Source organism: Austrofundulus limnaeus, unplaced genomic scaffold, assembly GCF_001266775.1.
Source record: "Austrofundulus limnaeus strain Quisiro unplaced genomic scaffold, Austrofundulus_limnaeus-1.0 Scaffold18, whole genome shotgun sequence".
In the NCBI taxonomy this organism is placed as follows: domain Eukaryota; kingdom Metazoa; phylum Chordata; class Actinopteri; order Cyprinodontiformes; family Rivulidae; genus Austrofundulus; species Austrofundulus limnaeus.
Window position 1 is genome coordinate 1,336,922 of NW_013952420.1, and position 18,557 is coordinate 1,355,478.

The 18,557-nt window shown below is 39.6% G+C and overlaps 2 protein-coding genes across 2 annotated transcripts in view; both read right to left on the minus strand.

The window, feature by feature from the left end:
• Nucleotides 1-1,690, minus strand: part of fbxo32 (F-box protein 32) — a 16,856-nt gene extending 15,166 nt beyond the window's left edge. Inside the window, exons 1-4 of the mRNA XM_014003377.1 lie at nucleotides 1,440-1,690; nucleotides 884-1,005; nucleotides 577-626; nucleotides 374-466 (exon numbers count right to left, since the gene is read on the minus strand). Of these exons, the coding sequence (XP_013858831.1) occupies nucleotides 374-466; nucleotides 577-626; nucleotides 884-1,005; nucleotides 1,440-1,552 (378 nt within the window). The 5' untranslated portion in view covers nucleotides 1,553-1,690. The remainder of the gene's footprint in view (nucleotides 1-373; nucleotides 467-576; nucleotides 627-883; nucleotides 1,006-1,439) is intronic.
• A 7,570-nt stretch (nucleotides 1,691-9,260) lies between these two features.
• On the minus strand, nucleotides 9,261-17,905 carry klhl38b (kelch-like family member 38b). Its single transcript, XM_014003378.1, has 5 exons — nucleotides 15,933-17,905; nucleotides 14,081-15,295; nucleotides 12,543-12,684; nucleotides 12,349-12,454; nucleotides 9,261-10,887 (listed from the first exon to the last, which is right to left on the minus strand). Exons 2-5 carry the CDS (start codon nucleotides 15,292-15,294, stop codon nucleotides 10,598-10,600), a joined length of 1,752 nt encoding a protein of 583 aa, XP_013858832.1. The 5' UTR covers nucleotide 15,295; nucleotides 15,933-17,905; the 3' UTR covers nucleotides 9,261-10,597.
• Between the last annotated feature and the right edge of the window lie 652 nt (nucleotides 17,906-18,557).

Consider the following 18,557-nt stretch of genomic DNA (forward strand, 5'->3'; position numbering starts at 1 on the left):
GTGTGTGTGTGTGTGTGTGTGTGTGTGTGTGTGTGTGTGTGTGTGTGTGTGTGTTCGGGGGGTCTGAAGCATATTTGCTGACGTTTAAATATAAACAGGAACCAAAAAAAACTACATTAAACTAAATAAAATAAAGCAGTGAATGTGTTTGGACACTTCTAATTAAAAGTAGAATGTATTGCTAAATAAAAAAGGAACTGATTTTTTAATAAAGAACTGGTTTAAGGCGCTGGGCTCTGGAGTGAGGGTTCGTCGTCTGGAGGAGATTGATAAGAACCTCGCTGAGGCCTACAAACCCTCCCAACTTTAACCCCTTCTCAACCAGACACGGGGCAGACAAAACAAAACAAAACGAGTAAAAACAGACACTCACTCGGACTACGTAGTTAAACCTCCTCGTGTCCTTGATGGCGCTGCAGAAATCCAAGCGATTGAAGGCCTCGCCGAGCGTGCAGTATCCGTGGCGCTGGGGGAATTTAATTATCAGGGTATTAGATTGCAATCCTTCGCAAGAACACAGGAGTTGTGTTTGCATTTGGAGTGTTTATAATCAAACCAAACGAGCTGGTTTGTTACCTCCTTGGTGCTTCCTTTATGAACGTAAATCCACTTCTCCCTGTAGAAATCTGAGAGAAAATAAAAGTGTTTCCATCAGCGGCGTGCCGCTGCTCTCATTAGCTCAAGCTCAGAGACAAACACGCAAAGCAAATAAGACGCAGCTCCACGGCTGCTGGGGCTGTCGACAAATTGAAAGAAGAAGAAAACATCCTGGCGAGCTGTAATTCTGCTGTGGAATATTTGATGATAATAATAATAATAATAATAATAATAATATCAAAGTGCTCTTCTTCTGTAGATTGTTTGGGGGTATGTGGGGACTCACAGGGGATCTTGGTGTTGTTGTTCATCAGGTCCTTCTTTCTCTTCTTGGCAGCCATGTCATAGTTGAGGGAGAGCAGCAGGTTCTCCTTGTTGAAGCACTCCGGCTCCTTGACTTTGCAGAAGCTGGAAAAATACAGACAATAAGAAATAAATAAAAACAGAAGGGGGCGCATTTTCACTGTAACTGCAGCACTTCAAAGAGACAAAACAAATGGACACAAGCCTGCACATAACCCCTCGGGACACAGTGAAAGACTTTTGTTTTTTTGTTTGTTTTGAGTCAGTTTTGGACAGTGTCCAGGCTCAGAGCTTCGTTAATCTCCTCACTTGTTGTTGTTGGGTTATTATTAGCTCAGTGATTAGCCTACAAAGGGGAACTTAGCGAGAAGACTGATGGAAACCAGCACTTTGCTTTGATCACCGAGTTGTTTCAGAAACATCTCCCTCCATCCTCCCAAAGCTTTGAAGCAAAACAAGAACTGCGCAGTTTAGGAGTTGCGCAACTTTCACAGCGCGACGCTTCTTCTCAGCGCAGCTATTTTTTCTGGCTAACCAACCTGTCCACTGAGACATTGTTGTTTCTGTCGTCTGCTATCGTCTTCTTCCAACCATCTTCGGTTTTGACCCAGTTCTGACCCGGTGACCTCCAGTCCTGGCCGAGAAACGGCATCCTGTCTAGTTGAAGTTAACTAATTTAAAACAAAAGTTTGTAAAAATAAATAAAAACACAACTTGTGCTGCCACACTTCCCTCCCAGCAAAGCGCTTTTGTTGTCTCCAGTGTTTCTCTATGCTTGACGCTGCGCAGCTCCGTCATTTATCCTCCGAGTCAGAACCCGGAAACGCTCAGGCTCCGCCCACTTTGGAAACTTCTCCGCAGCACGTGGCTTTGTTTATCAACTCCAGTGTTGCAAAAGATGTGCGCAAGAGAGGAGGAGAAGTTGTTCTGTAGTGTCATGGAAAGTCAGGGACAGAAGACACCGATGGCATTCACTCTGAAGCATAAGCATGTTTTTTTTTATTATCTAAAGCAGGTTAGGAGAATGTTACTTCACTTAAAAACATATTTATTACAGTCTTCACCAGACCTGAGCAAGATTACCCTGCCTTATGACTTTGTTTTAGTTTGATACATTTTAAAAGAAAATTAAAATTGATTTGATTATTAAAAGACCAATAGATCTACTTTAAAAGCATCAGTGAAACTGAGCTGTAGCCATTTTTTGTTTTCCATTTTAAATCTAATTGAGTCCAAAAGCTGCAGATGTCCATCAAACGGTTATTTTTTGAGTGTTTCGTTCAAATCCGCCCAGTGGTTCATGAAATATTTTGCTAACAGACAAACATGTTTGACTCCAGTAGTTCATTACAAAGTTTTATTCAAAGATTCCACACATTAAGGTAGAGCTTGAAGTATGTGTTGTGGATCAGTCTCAGCTACTACCACACCAAATTCTAATTCAATACGATAAAACTGGCAGAGCTGTGGCCATTTTTATGATAGATAAAACTGATTAGCCATGGGGGCCATCTTGTATTGGGTTGAGCCCAAAAGTTTATCAGCTGCTGACGTCCATCTGATGGTTATCCTTTAAACGTTTCATTAAAATCCGCCAAGTGATTTATGAGATATTTTACTAACAGACGTTGCATTAACTCAAAGAATTAAGGCCAAAGTTTTGAGCAAAGATGTTGTACAATGTGTGATGCTTGAAAAAATTTATTGGTACTGACTCTCATCTACTACCACCCCAAGTTGTAGCTCAGTATCTGGACAGCTGACTGAGTTAGAGCCTTTTTGTGTTTGTTAGGTTCAGGTGGCTGAGACGGCCATCTTGAATTGGATTCACTTTAAAAATGAATCAATTGTAGATGTACAACCAGCAATGACTTTCTGAGAGTTTTATCAAAATCCGTTCAGTGGTTCATGAGGTACTTTGCTAACAGACAGACAGGTTTGACTCCAATAGTTAATTGTACAATTTTATACAAAGATCTCACACAGTCTATTAGAGCTTAAAGTATGTGTTGTGGATCAGTCTCAGCTACTACCACACCAAATTCTAACTCAAGTCGTAGCCATTTTTACGATGGCTAAAATTGATTAGCCACGTTGGCCATCTTGAATTGGGTTGATTGCAAAATTTAAACAGTTGTAGCTGTACATCCAATGATCAATTTCTGAGAGTTTCATTAAAATTCATCTAGTGGTTCATGAGATATTTTGCTTACACAACCAACAAACACATGCAAGAAGCACCTTTTCCCTTTTGGCAGCAGGCAGTAAATTATAGTTTGTGTTTTTTTTGACTGATGTGATGTGATTGTGTAAGCCAACTGCAAACTATGAGCCTTTTACAGGAAGAATTTGGTTTTAGAAAGTGTTTTCTTAAATCTGGTCAGTGTTTTCTGCCAGTGTAAATAAAAAAGAGAGAAACTCATTTAGGCTCCTCAGAACTGTGGCTGTAAAGAAGTCGTCTGTTTCTTTGTCCCTGCTGGATTCTTACACAGCATTAAGTTGCACTGTGTTTATACCTCTGTATTTAAATCCCCCCACCCTGAAAAAAATCAGCTGCAACTGATGAAGGAAGACTTTCTGTGGGTCTTTTTCTTGATTTCGTTCTTGAAAGATAACAACACATCCCAGCCAGTGCTCTGGATCAGCTTGATTAAACACACTTATCTTACAGACTGTATTTGAAAGTTTTATTGATTTGTTTATCACATTTATAGTGTTTCTAGTGTTTCTGTCTCACTCAAAGACACACAAACACAGGTAGTTTGAGTCATCTGGTGCTGCTTTCTACAAGTCCTACGCGGCAAGTATTTAGCTGATCTAATCAGCAAGCAGGAAAAAGTAAGAAGAGCTATTCTCGGTCCCCGTAACTCATGACACCCTATACAATCAGTCAAACGTGTCAGCTGCAGCACAGTGTGGACATGAAGCGGGCTCCTCTTCCAGGAAGCAGCACACCAGATTCTGCTCAGCTCCTTCATGTGTCGCGGTGCGTCCGCTCTGTTGGGGGCGGCCGTCGTGCACGTGTGGATGATCTAAATGCACACTCATAGTTCCAGCCTGCTTCTGTTACAGTCTGTGGGTTTCCTGGTTGTTTTTCTGGCCGTCTTTTGCTAGTCTAAATTATTACATTTAAAATTATAACTCTAATTCAAGTAGAATAGCCTATTGTCAACATAATTATGGAGTGTGATTTATTTTCAACTCAAAATATCTTCAAACTAACGAAATATAAAGTTATTAATGAGGAAAACCCATCTGGATAACAGCAGACTGACTGTACGTAAAATCTACGACAGGTCTGGACCACTCGTAAATTTTGTTCGTATCTGAAAAAAATCTTAGAATACGAAAACATTGGTGAATGCCACAAATTCTCCTAAATCACTCGTACGCACAACTTAAGAACAAATCTGTGCGTACGAACGGTTCTTGCATGAGGCCCAATGTTTCTTGGCAATAAATCTTACAGAGTTAGAAAGTCTGCTCATTTCTCTTTAAAATGGGATCACATTTGTAAGGAACACATTTGTGGGATGAGCAGTGTTGCACACATGAACAATTAGCCAAATGTTCTTTGTCATTGACCAACATCTTATTTTATTGTTGCTATTCACACTTGTTTTGAGTTTCTGGTACCTCCAGACGCTGCCAATCAGGTGCCAGATAAAATACATAATAAATAATTAACAAGGAAATAATCTACCAAACACGAATTTCCTTACATTTTTTCACATGACATAAAAGAGAAGACAGTTAGTCCTCTGCAGGAGGAGAGCCTTACATTAGAAACCACAGCAGAATGAAATAATTCCCATCGTTCCCAACTGTTCAGAGGATGATATGTGTGAAAAGTGGAACTTCAAAACTGAAACTGTAACACTGTGATACCGTTATTGGGACAGAGTAATAAACATGGTGCTGTTAGTCCCTGAAGTCTGTTTAATTCTATTTGTGGGGCAGGATGAACTACAGGATGACACGGAAAGTCCCAGCAAATGTCTGATCACTCAGTGACTAAACCCTGACCTAATACCCTCTTTAGTTTCTGTTTAATTTATTCACTGTATGATTAACAGAGCGAGCAGCAGTATCATTTACAGTTTCAAAAGGAAAAGGAAAGTCATAAATTGTAGAGTATCTTAGATGGCAATTCTAAGTTTTTATCCCACCACTGTCACAAAATGTAATCTTTGTTTTGGTTGGTGATGTCATAAAAGTCCAGTTCAGACTAAATTTTGTACACAAAACACAAGTTCAGAAATAAATATGAACATGATCTCTGAGTCTTAAGTCAGCTTTGCGTATGATGTTTTACAACAATGGCAGTTTTTAAAACAATATAATTAATGTTTTCATTAAGACCGTGTGGTTTAAACAGTATTTCTTACAGATAGACTTTGCCAACTTGTTTCTACTAAAATAATTGGATGCATATTATGGTTCCTGGAGGATTAGATTGTTTATAAGGACTACTGTTCTTTCCATCCATTCTTTATCTCAACCCGCTTCTTCATTTTAAGTTACTCATATCCAGCAGTCACTGTGAGAGGGGCAGGTCCATCACAAACTCAGACAGCAGGTTTACTTCTGGTTCCTAGGGTTCCTAATGTGAGGCAGAGCTTTTAGTTGTCAGGCTCCTCTCTTGTGGAGCTAACTTTTAGTTTCTGTTCATGAGGCTGACACTGTCTACTTTTAAGACTAATGGTGCGTTCACACCGAACGCGATTTCAGCATCAGGAGCATCAGGTTTACATGCAAAGTCTATGGTGGATGCGCTTCAATCAGCGTCAGGAAGTGCTGCGGCGCCTCAAGCGCGATTAGAGCAGCGCGATTTGAACGATTTGAGCTTCGACGTGCTTGATGCGCAAATCGCTGAAGTTAGAAAATCTGAACTTTTGCAGCTCGTCGCGCCGCGTCAACCAATCAGAGAGACTCCATGTGTGACGTAGCGACATATTTCCTGACGGGACAGTTTACTGAATGATGTCCACTAACCTGAAACAGATGGAGAGGAGCTCTTTAGCTGAAATCGAGTGCCTGAAGTCGGTGTCCTGACAGGAGAAATCCGCACCACTGCGTGGCAGCGGCTTATCAGACTGGACTCGGGACAAAAATAGTCCTGAAAGCGAACTGTGAGCCTCTCCCGCAGCTCCTGGGAATATCTCTGAATTATCTGGTGAATTAATTATGAATTAATTATTTGATGAACGTGACATGCTCTTGCTCTCTGTAAATAAAGCAAAGCCACTTCCTCGTCCGACATTAAACAGAGCCCGACAGAGGAGGGAGGGGCGGGGAGGCTCTTGCCGTGCAGCGCTTCAAGAGCTGTCCTGCGTCTGACCTCAAAGTGCACAAGCGTCCAACTTGAAGCGTTGCGTGCGATTGTGAAGCTGAAATCGCGTTCGGTGTGAACGCAGCATTAGGCTTAAGTCTTTACTTTTGATAAATCCTATAGGGTTGGCTTGTATTATCCTGAATTATTATTTTTTATAAGCTTCTAAAAGACTTAAGGTCTGGTTATAGACAAGACCTAAGACCATTGATCCAGCAACATCACAGCACGTTTGTGAATGTTGGAAAATCTGGTATTTCTGTTGTTAACTGAAGTGAGGCACCATTTTGTAAATTTGTCACAAAGACACCACTGCACTGTGTGAACATGTATTTAAGGTTGGGCAATCCTGGTCCTCGAGGGCCGCTGTCCTCCATGTTTTACCTGTTTTCATGCTCTAAAAACACCTGATTCAGTGATTAGATTCCCTTCTCAAAGCACGTAAGATAGCAGCCCTAGAGGATCAGGGTTGCCCATCCCTGATGTATCCACTCTGCCTGGCTGGTCTGCACAGCCTGTATCTCCACGCTGTCTCCCCTGAGCACAAAAACTGTCCAATGTCCTTCCACAAGTTCTTTGACTATCTATATACATTTTTTATTTGACTGTCTTTATTATTTTCACTGGAACAGTTGTAAAGATGGCTGTATTTTTTAACAGCCTCGGCCAGCTGCTCTTTGGGAAGTGGAAATGAGATCAGCAGCCACTTATCACAAACAAACACACCCATGAGGTTGTGACCAATCACACAATACTTAGACCATTATCTGAGGTGTCAGCTGGGGGCATGAGAACAAAAACATACATGCTTCGGACTGCTGAACGTTATTGACCATGTGTCTCTTTCTACTCTGCATGTTTATACCTGTAACTACTGCTGCCATTAACTTGTGTTTCATAATTTTTACATAAAAAGCTACATCTGCATCAATGCTTCTGTGTTTGTGTCTCTTTCTTTTCTTATCAAACCCCAGACAGTAAAGGCAGGTGGCTGCTCATTCTGGTTCTGATGTAGTTTCTTCCTGTTAAAAAGCAGTCATTCCTTTCCACTGTCACCATTATGCCGGTGAAGGTGAGGGACTGGGATAATGTCAGGATTCATCACAATATGTTGGCTTCATTCAATAACTTTTACTAACTGGCATCACATTAAATAGAGCATGTGAAAGTAGTGTATTTCAATAAGAACTAATTAACTGCAATTGGATCTGAATTGGTTTTATTTGTTGGACTTGCATTTACAATCGAATTTGATTAAAATTGCATTTTCAAGCTATTCACATTGTCGGTGCACCTGTATTTGTTTTGGCTACAATCTTACATTAGTTTTACGGAGCTGATGAAGTCTGGGGATTGGGAGGATTTCCAAACCAACCATTTTTTAGCCGATTGTTTATTTTCATTGGAAATACCATATTTTAGCACACGTAAGTCAAACTATGAGTGTGTTACGTTATCATTGTTGAAGTCAGTTTTTTTTAATCTGTGAGTTGAAACTTTGCATAAGTTAATAAACATAAACTTTCATTATGTATATCATTATAGTTTTAAAACAGTATCAGTTTTCTTCTGTTAATTTTCTCCTCTGTTTTTGTTGTGATATAATGATAAGACACAACAGCTGGTCAGTCCTGCTTGACCCAGCAGACACACATAAACACAGTTTAGCACAGTTACACAAATATCCACCTGTTGCCGCTCCTCGTGGATGAGTTTCATCACTCGCTCAGATTCTCTGTTGTGAAATACACTCATCAGTTTCTCTGTCTCTGGCCTCACATCTGCCAGCTCATTCGGCAACAAGCCTCACGAGGTGTAACCCTCACCCTCCTGTTTGTTACTCAAAATAACAGCAGGTCACCTATAGGTTTTCCAACAGTCCCTCCGCTCCGTTTCATAGAAGCAAGGAAACATCTGAAACCTTTGACCCAAAGAGTTCTGGTTTCATGGAAATGCTCTGTAGTAATGCTTATGTCTTTATAAAATGCTGATATTGGTATCTGGAAGTTCTCAGTAAATACGATTACATGAGCTGCTCAGCTGTTACTAGTCATGACTTTCAAAGTTCATTTTAAAGAAAATAGTGTTTGCAAGTTCTGAATAATCTGCATTGATCTTACTATGAAACGTCATGTTTGAAACAAAACGAACAAAATGTTCTTTTACAAATACTGTACAATATACAATTGCTCTTTCTCTCTCTCTCTCCCTGTGTGTGTGTGTGTGTGGGGAGGGGGGGTCGGCTTTGGTGACATTTGGGGACAATTGGTGCATTTGGGGACAAAAGTCGAGTCCCCATTTGGTTTAAATGCCATTGGTGGGTTGGGGGTTGGGTTTAGGACCAAGGTGTAAATTGAGTTTAGGTTAGTTTTAGGGTCAGGTGAGGTTAGCCTTAGGGTTTGTGGTCAGGGTTAGGCTGTAGAAATGTAATGGAAGTCAATGGAATGTCCCCAATTAGATAGCCGTGCAAACGTGTGTGTGTGTACGGGTTTTTCCTACAACATGGGGTATTTTTTACAAAAAAAAGCAGCCAGGTGGGGACCGAAGTGAATCGTGGGGACCAATCATGTCATGTCCCCACAGGTCCAAATGCATGTTACAGGTGTGGGGTTAGGTTTAGGACCAAGGTTTAGGTTAGTTTTAGGGTCAGGTAAGTTTCTGTGAGGTTAATTTTAGAGTATATGGTCAGGGTTAGGATATAAAGTCTAAAAAACATGAATGGAAGTCAATGGAAGGTCCCCACGAGAAACAAACGTGTGTGTGTGTGTGTGTGTGTGGTGCAGGAACAAGTCCAGACTTGTAGACGTCTGAACAGGATCAGTCACATCAAACAGACAGAAGTGAGATGAGGATGATCTCCTGAGATTCACTGTCAGCTGATGAGAAATGAAGCGAGGATATAAAAAAACGAACTGAAATGGTAAATTATGAATAAATAAAAGAGGGAAAATTAAGACATTAGAAACAAGTTCAAAATGTATCAAATTTAATGAAACACATAAAAAAAAAGACAAACCGTGACAATGTCTTGAGTTATATTTAGTTATTTTATTGAGTTACTTTCTTGTAATCTTTAAAATGATCTTGAGCAACATTGTTTTGACTTCAGCTGTTTTTTCATTCCGACAAGGAATGTTTGTTTTACTTGTTTAAAACACCTCAGCCTGACCTATGACTTATTCAGATATAGTCTCCTAGAGATGAAACATTTTATATTAGAACCAGCAGGACAGTGTTGGCACAGCTAACCAGGATGTTTTGCTATAACACTAATCTGCTAATTAAAATAATTAATTTGTAAATACTAAATTAAACCGGTAAAAAAAATTAGCTAACGCTCACCTGTCTACAGAGATTTCACAGATTCCAAGTTTCAACACTTTTTTTTGAACAGTTAAAAAAACCAAACAAGACAAACAATGCTAATACAAACTGTTAAGTTTTACAGGTTGCGATGTATATATTCTGAGAAATAAAAAAGTTTCAAGGCAAATCTGTGTGACGAATAGTTAGCTTTGCCATTAGCTGTTAGCTGATTAGCAGAACCGTGCCCACCACTGCAGCGAGATGATTCCTAAAGTGCTACGAGATGAAACTTTAACATACGATAAGTAAGGAACCTCAGGTCTTTGTTTGATTATTCCCTGTCTCATTAAAAACAATGTTCAGATATCTGCTGTGGCCTAGGCAGTGTCTCCTGACACTTCTTTTGTCCTCCGCTTGTTCACTTTACACATGTTTTATCAGCACAATACGCTGTCGTGGTCAGGTACAAGAACCAAATGAGACAATGAGGGGAAAAGCAGCCAAAGTCCAAAAAATAAATAAATAAATGTAAAAATCTACAGACAACTTGGCAAACTCTTGATCAAGACCATTTTACAGAATTTGAAGAAAATCTGATTATTGGACAGAAAATATAAAGACATGAAGATTGAAGATTTTTGCGTACTAGTAATATTTTAAAAATATTAGCAATCGCATAACAGTTTCATCACAGTTTTCCAGTGTTTGTATATACAGTGTCTGTAACCTCAGAGCTGAGAGCAGAGCATAGCGTCAACTCGCAACCAAACAGCCTCAAGGATGCAAACATGACAAATAAAAAGCTCTCGATTCAAAGCAGGCTGAAATCAGCACTTTGGGACGTTACACATTTTACGAACAGGCTGTGCTGAAGAGCAGCTTTTGTTTTTAATGTTCAGGTGTTGAATCAAAGCTTGAAAAAAGTAAACATTTAAATCACTGTGTTAAATGTTGGTCAAATTGCCATCAAGTTGTTTGTTTTTAACTAATAAAACCTTTAATACACACACCAAAAAATACATTATAAAGGACTTTTTTTTCCAATATCTTTTCCCTGTGTTATGATTTTGCCCAGTTTTGCGACACACTGGTCAGAGTCAGGAAGCCGTGGTCAAACAGTTTATAAGGCAGACTGCCTTTACTCGTCCAGGTGTCTGTCTTTGGGTCGTAGCACTCGAAGGTGTCCACGTCCTCAATGAGGTCGTGTCCGCTGACGTAGCGCCCGCCTGTGACGTACACGTTGTCACCGAGGACGGTGGCAGAATGGTGCATCCTCCTCTCCTTCAGGCTGGCACACCTGATGAACTTGTTGGCCTTGGTGTCGTACGCCATCATTCTGCGGGTGTAGCCTGGGACAGCAGACACATTAATATGACAGCGGTGGCACCGGGGGCTCCGACAGAACGTTGCAATGTCACTCCACCATCATTTTTACCCAGGAAACAGGCTAGAATCGCCAACAGGGTAGTCTTTTGTCAACCTAAGTGTCTTTTGTTTTAATAAAAATAACTTTAAAACATCAGTAAGGCCAAGATGAAATGATGAATATAATATTTAAATATTTTATGTTAATTTTATTTTAAATAGTCTGATAAAAGTTTATGAACAGATAACATCTGTTCTAGATAGGTTTCAACTTTAATGTTTAAATTAACAAGAACTATTTTCAAACAGCAACAAGCAGTTCAAGTAAATGCTTTATTATAAATTTATATTTTGTAGTAATATTCCAGCAGTAAGTTTATATTAATCCTAATGGAGGTGCTTTCAGGTTGTGCTGGAAAAGCAACTGCTAACTGCTGCTGCTCTAGCAAATAACCGTAGTATTGTACTGTATGTAAACCATGATCTAATGTAATCAGTGATGTAAAGCATTATGAAGTGGTGTTTGCTGAAACTGTCATAAAGATTTTGCGATTTGAGTTGTTTTAAAATGGCAACAAATCCACTTTGGTTTGGGCAGATTGAGCAGATCCAGTCAAAATTAAACTATTTCTCCAAATTCATTTATTTGAGTGAGTTTTAAAAAAAATCTGAGATTATCCTACAGACATGTATGTGTTGTCTGAAGTTTTCTGAAATTCGTTTCAAAATGGACCTTTCTAGAAAACTGTTGTGAGTTTTTGTTTGTGTATTTTAATTTCTCAGACATTTTAGCCTGTTACAGCTCCAGAGTTGTAAAATAACTACAAATACTTTGTTACTGTACTTAAGTAGAAATTTTGGTTATCTGTACTTTACTTGAGTAATTATTTTTCAGCCTACTTTTTTACTTTTACTCATTACATTTTTACACAATTGTCTGTACTTTCTACTCACTACATTTTTAAAAAAGGTAAGAAGTAGGAAGTCGTTACTCCTATTTTATTCTGAGTTGTTATTACTTTAAAAAAACTATCCTGATAAATTGTGTCTCCTGGATAGAGTGAATTTAATTGTTGTTGGATGAGAAGTATAAATATAAACCATTCTGACACCCTATTAGCTTGTACACAACCCATCACAGCTGCACGCHDTTWGAAAAAATATTTTTTGGAGAAGTCACCTCCCAATAAATGTCATTTTGGAAAATCTAACTGCTCACTTTTACTCAGTACTTTTACTTTTAATACTTAAGTAGAGTTTGTGTCAGAAATTCACAAAAAGTACAAAAAATATCGGATACTTTAAGACTTTTACTCAAGTAATATTTTTAGAGAAGACTTTAACTTTAACCAAAGCATTTTTATGATAAGATACTTGTAGTTTTACTCAAGTATCACTTTGAGGTACTTTATTCAACACTGTACGGCTCTAACACTTGCTTGTACCTCCGACGATGTAGATTTTATCCTCCAAAGCAACAGCAGGAGCCGAAACATTCTTCACTGTTCTGTTCTCCATCTTAGACCACATGTTCCTGCCGATGTGGTAAACCTATGATGGGGGAAGTGCAGGGAACGGACATAAAGTGAGTGGATGGTTGGGTAAAAAAGAGAAAGAAACACTTTGAGTGTAATTTCACCTGTATGAGTCTGACAGGGTTTTGCATGGCGTCCTCTCCTCCGAACACATAGATTCTGTGGTTGACAGCGGTGACTGCAGGGTGGAGCACAGCCTCAGGCATCGGGGTCATCCACTCCCACTGGTTGAACATACTGTTGTACCTTAAATGACAGCATAGAGAGATTGATTGTTTGTTTGTGGATTTTGCAGCTCAATTAGCATCGGTGGGCACAGTTAACCAGAAAGTTAGATTCGCTAACTCATAATCCGCTAACTAAAAACATAGCTTCGCCAATGCTTAACCACTAATTTTGTTTTTAAATACCGGAAGCTAACACTAAAGAAGTAAAGAATAAATTAGCGTAAGCTAACCCTAACAGCTAAGATGACTGTCAGTCTGTCACATGTCTTCGTGCGAGACAGGTGGGTCTTACACAAACCTGTTGACGTTAGTTTAATTCTATTGGTTTGATTTAAAGGTGGGCGGGGTCACCTGTGGCAATTCAGCCAATCTCTGAGTTAGCCAAGCCTAACAGGTGGACACACGAAGAGGAAATAGAGGCAAATAAACAGTTTTTCAGTCAACAACTTACACTTTATTTACTGTATAAAAATACTGAACAAACCAAAAAGACTTTTTGAAAAGACAAAACCATACCATGTCTATGCTGTAACTATGAATCCAGTTTCATTGTCTTTGTATGTTTTGGTAAAACAACATTTTTTGGGATGCAGTTGCACTGTAAAAAATGAAATGTTGGATTTACTTAACCATGTTATGTTACCTGGTTCCATTTAACTGAGTTGAGTAAATTCAAAGCAATATCCCAGTTTTTTTAACCAAAGAACATGAGCATGTTGCTTTGAATTTACTCAACTCAGTTAAGTGGAACCAGGTAACATAACATGGTTAAGTAAATCCAACATTTCATTTTTAGAGTGTGGGTTTGAATGTAACAGGTGATTTAACTTTGTCATATTCCGGATACTTATTTCATAATTCTTGTTCAAATTATTATGTGTAAATCAATTTGAACAAATTTGAATTTTTAAAAGTTTGTAGTAAAAAATACCTGAGAAAAAAGGTCAATTTAACACTATTGTGCTGTAAATGTAACTGTCTCATTTTGTTTTCAGAATTACAATTTATCTTTGTTTTAAATACAGCAATTAGTAATTATGAAGAAAAAATGTTGTCGTTTTAACATATTGTTAATGCAAAAAACAGTGATACTTTGTTTCAGATTTTACAGCATATCACTGTTAATTAAACATTGCCTTTCTGTATTTCACTTTACAAAATATTTCTGTCACCATTTTACAGACATTTACTGTAAAATTCACGTACATTTTTTACAGTGTATCTATACCTGTTTGAAAACAGTATAGACCATTTAGTCTTTAGCTACTTACCTACTTATACCTGTGCTACTTAGCTATTGGCAAAGATTAATTTAGTTAAAGCTAATTGGTCAGGTAATGGTTTTCAAAGCTGATTAGCGGAACCATGTGCACCACTGCTTATTAGTAACAGTAAGAGTTGACTGGCTTTCTTACCTTTCCACACTGTCTGTTAGCCGTCTGTCAGGTCCAAGGCCACCCAGGACGAAAATGAAATGCAGGTAGGAGACACTGTGGTGGGCAAAGTGAGGCTGAAGCATGGGCTCTGCTGTCCGCCACTGGTTGGTTTTGAGGGACAAGGTGTAGACGGTCCTGCTGACTTGGTTATCCTTTGTATTTATCATCCAGCCTCCAAGAACGTACAATACACTGTGAAGGGCGACGTAGGACGCTTTGTAAAGGCTAACAGGCAGCTTGGCGAGTTGAAGCCACTTCTGGCTCTTCTCATTGAAGGCTAGCGCTTCCCTCGAGGTCAGTTCGTTGTTCTTCCTCCCTCCGACTACCAACAGCATGTCATCGTAGGTGCAGCGCCGCGGGGCAGCCCAAAGAGAATCCATTGAAAAGTCTTTGTCGCTCTTAATGCCGACAGAAAACATCAGGCGTCTCACAGATTCGATGAGCTCAGTACAGAGGGTGGATGACTGGATCAAAGGGTCATTTGCGATGAACTGGAAGAGGTAGGTGGGGTGGATGTAGCGCAGGCGAACTTTCTTGAAAAGGTCGCTGATCGCCCCACATCTGGATATGGGGTCGTGATGAATCCAAGCAACGAGTGTCTCAAAGACCTGCTCCTCCTCTGCGCAAAGGCTATCATCATCCAGGTATCCCATCAGCTCCTGTAAGGAAAGCTCACACAGATCCTCAGAGACCGACACATCGGAGAAGCTCCTCATGGCCATCTCTTTAGCTTTGTCTCTTAAACTGTTACAATTCATTATGTCAGAAAGTCTTATCATGCTTAAGCAGTTGTTGGGTCTGAGTTGCCCCTGAAGGAAACTCGAGCAGGCCTCGAAAAGGTTTTCGTACTGCAACAGGGACGCCGCCTGCATCAGAGAGAGCACGATGTCCATGCTGATGCTAATGAGTCCAGTGTAAACGTAGTTGATGATGCTGCTCAGGATACTTGACGGGACGCTCTTCAGGTCGATCTTGGTCTGCTGGCTCTCCACAAAGTTGTTGCAGAACATGGCTCTGAAGTAAGGGCTGCTGCACACCAGGACGCTACGATGGCAGGGGATCTGTGTGGTCCCCGAACACAGCACCACGTCCGTCAGGATGCTCTCCTGCCTCAGTCTGTTGAGCTGCAGAAGCAAGGAGGAGGAATGCTCCTCATCTTTGTAGAGGTGGACCTCCGCTGCCAAGGGATCCATCCTGAGAACGGGTGAAGATGTTACAAAAAATTCATTTGAATTGTTTTTGCATTGAAAGTACTACTTTAATCGAATTTAACCAAACCCTGGATAAGATTAACTAAACCTATAAGATTACTTTAGTAATTACTTTTATACAATAACGGAAATGTGAAAATTGATTGCTTTTGCTTTTTATTTAAGCAAATAAGAATAAAATGGTTTTCAAGATTAACCTCAATGCAGTGTCATTAATTCATTCTCAAACCATATTAGAGTGAATTATTGCCCTTGTACATAAAAGTAGAATTAAATTTCTCATTGAAATATTAACAATAAGTATCCTATATATTGAACTTACACACTAGCAGTATATTTTCCTAAATAGTGCCTGTGTTTTGTCTGATTCTGCTGGTTTTTGTTGTTTTGTTTTTTGCTTTGACGTTCCTGTGGGAGAACTTGTTGTGTTTTGTTATGCTGTTGGCGAATGTAAAGATCGTAGCTACAGCTCTTCCTTTTCATGCACAAATGTGTCATTCTAAACTTGAAATGAAAATTTTATAAAATACAAATCATCAATTCTGACCTTTAGATTCTGCAAACATATTAAAACATTATTAACAGCCCCACTGCAGATCTCAGAGCCTTACAAGTCTTACCTATTTTTATCTTCCTCCTTACTGATGTTTTTGTTGGATCCAACAAGCTTCAAAGCAGGTTCTCAGCAGGAAACGTATTGCGTTGCCATTTTGCTGAACTCTCTTCCCTTTTCTTCTTGTGTTGATGCTGTGTGACCGTACGCGCTCCTCTCTTTGTAGGGGGAGTTTGTTTGCACACTGTTTGTTGTTATGGTCTCCTTCCACGAGGCCTGTGTACATTCCTCCCCTAAAAATAGAGCCCCTCTTTGGCAACATGGCAGCAGACTCACATGAGCTTTTCGAGAATCGTACTCCATCACCTGTCTGTCTACTGTTTTTCCTCGTCCTCTTCTGCTCTCCTTATTTATTACAAAAACATCTCACATTTTTACACATCAGATTTTTGTCCTCAAACCGTCTGTATCTTTGTCTGGCAGCAAAAAAAAACAGCACTTTTGCTCGATAACACTCACTGTGTAGGTATAAAAACAGGATTGCTGCAGGCTTGTGTTTAATAAAAAGGGAGCATGAACATGCAAAATAGTCTGGATGTAATATTACAAACAAGTCGCAGCAAGTTCAGTGAAATTTCCTTCCCATCAGCAGACGTTTGCAGTTAACAGAGCAAAATGAAGGAGGTTTTAACTCAGTTGGGCTTTAATTTTATAACATTTATGCTTTACGCATTAAGAAAAAGCCTAATTTATCTGTGTGTCAGCAACAGATGCTTGCCTTTTCCTATGGCTGTATTTTCCAAACTCATTTCCATCTCATTTGTTTCGGGCTCCTCGCGATGAGGAGGAAAAAAAAGGGCTCATTCTCTGCTGCTTTTGTAGGAAACATCCCACAAGGTGGCATTCTGATTGTTTACCCATTCCCCACAGCTGGAGAAGAATCAAAGCATGTTGCTTGAAATGTGGGCACGTAAAGACAACAAAAACCACAAACAAACAAAAAAGGAAAATTTTAGTCATCGCATTTACGAACGAGGCATGTTTTATTTCTTGTGTGCAGGCTTGTAACGCAGGAGCACGGCGAATCAGACACAAAAAAATGCTGCTTGGATTGAATTCAGTGAGTGGTGAATCACTGGTTGAGTTCTGTGAGCTGCACTGCATCTTCCACGGAGATCCTCTGAACAGTTTGTGCTCTGCTCGGCAGCTGATGCAAAACAACAACCTGCTGCAGTCAAATATTAATGTGAAGTTGAGCACTGAGGTCACAAGGTCCCTTTAAAACTTCCACTGAGCAGTAGCAACAACCGAACAGCACCATCTAGTGGCTCCTGTCTGCTCTTTGCCTTGCAGTCACATTCAATTTGTCTCCCAGCTCTGCTCAGTCAAGGGCGAGCGCTTAACTTATTAGGCCAGAAAAATGAGCAGTTTTGTTTTTGTCGCACCCCCAAATGCTCTGATTGCTTCCTTTGACATCAAGTCTGTTATCTCTGTTCTTTCACCTTCAGCACACGAGCTAAATGGACTCATTACTGTTTGCCTGCAGGCAACAGGTTTTATTAAAAGAGAAGGCTTTCATAGACTTTTACCAGCAGGGGTGTTCCCGCCCATCGCCACATGATCATCTGCTGTGGTTTAATTGAACCGATACCCAGAGGACTACACTGGACTCATTTGTATTGTGCTTTGCATGCCTGTGTGTTCCTAGTAAAGTGAAATGACTTTAGAATCATGAATAGGAAGGTCAGACTTCCTTTGACTTCAGCCTTTTTGAGCAGGATTTGCACTGTGAAAAAGACCCAGTCTGGTTTAGTTTATCTCATCATATTGTGTCAATAGGCACTGAAATAAAAGACTTAAATACACAAACTAGTAGTGAGGATGTGTGCAGGCAGACCCAGGGCGCAGGCAAAAATTCAAAAAGGTAACAAAAAGATTTATTTCATAACAAAAGAAAGGCTGTCGTGGCAGCAAAAACTTACAGAAATCTCAGGAAGACACAAGAACTCTATAGGACAGCTACACAGGCTGGGGATAACAGCTCAATGATCGAACAAAGCACAGAAGACAGAACACAGAATATAAAGAGAAACTAATTAAGGACAACAAGAAACACCTGGAGTAGACACAAGAGGAAACAGGTGAGCTTGGGCGGGGCTGAAGGAATGACAGCAGGGGAGATATACACAGGGGAACACAGAAAAACTTAAAGCAAAAATACACAGATCATGACACTAGTGACACATGATGGGAAAGGTGAAGACACTTAAAATTTATTTGATTTTATTTATTTATTTTTGGCTCATTTAAGATCACTGTTCAAACTGGTGGAAAATATTTGTATCAGACTGAGTCTGAAAAATGCTAATAACAAACTAGGATTTTTCTTTTTTTAAAGAATAAATGCAGCCACTATACAAAATTCCAACATCAACCTTTTTCCTTAAAACCAATTAGTAATTTAAGGCTTACCTGTGTAATAAGCTGACTAAACGTCAACATTTTTGATGTATATACGGCACAAAATGTGTAAAAAGAACAAAAATCTAAAGAAATGTTAACGCTGCTGCAAGTGGCTTCAGTGTCACCACACACATGTGTCTCACAATACCTGGAAGCACATTTAATAAGATAGACAGAAACACAGACTCAAAAATAAACCTTAAACAGTTGTGTAAAGACTATATATATA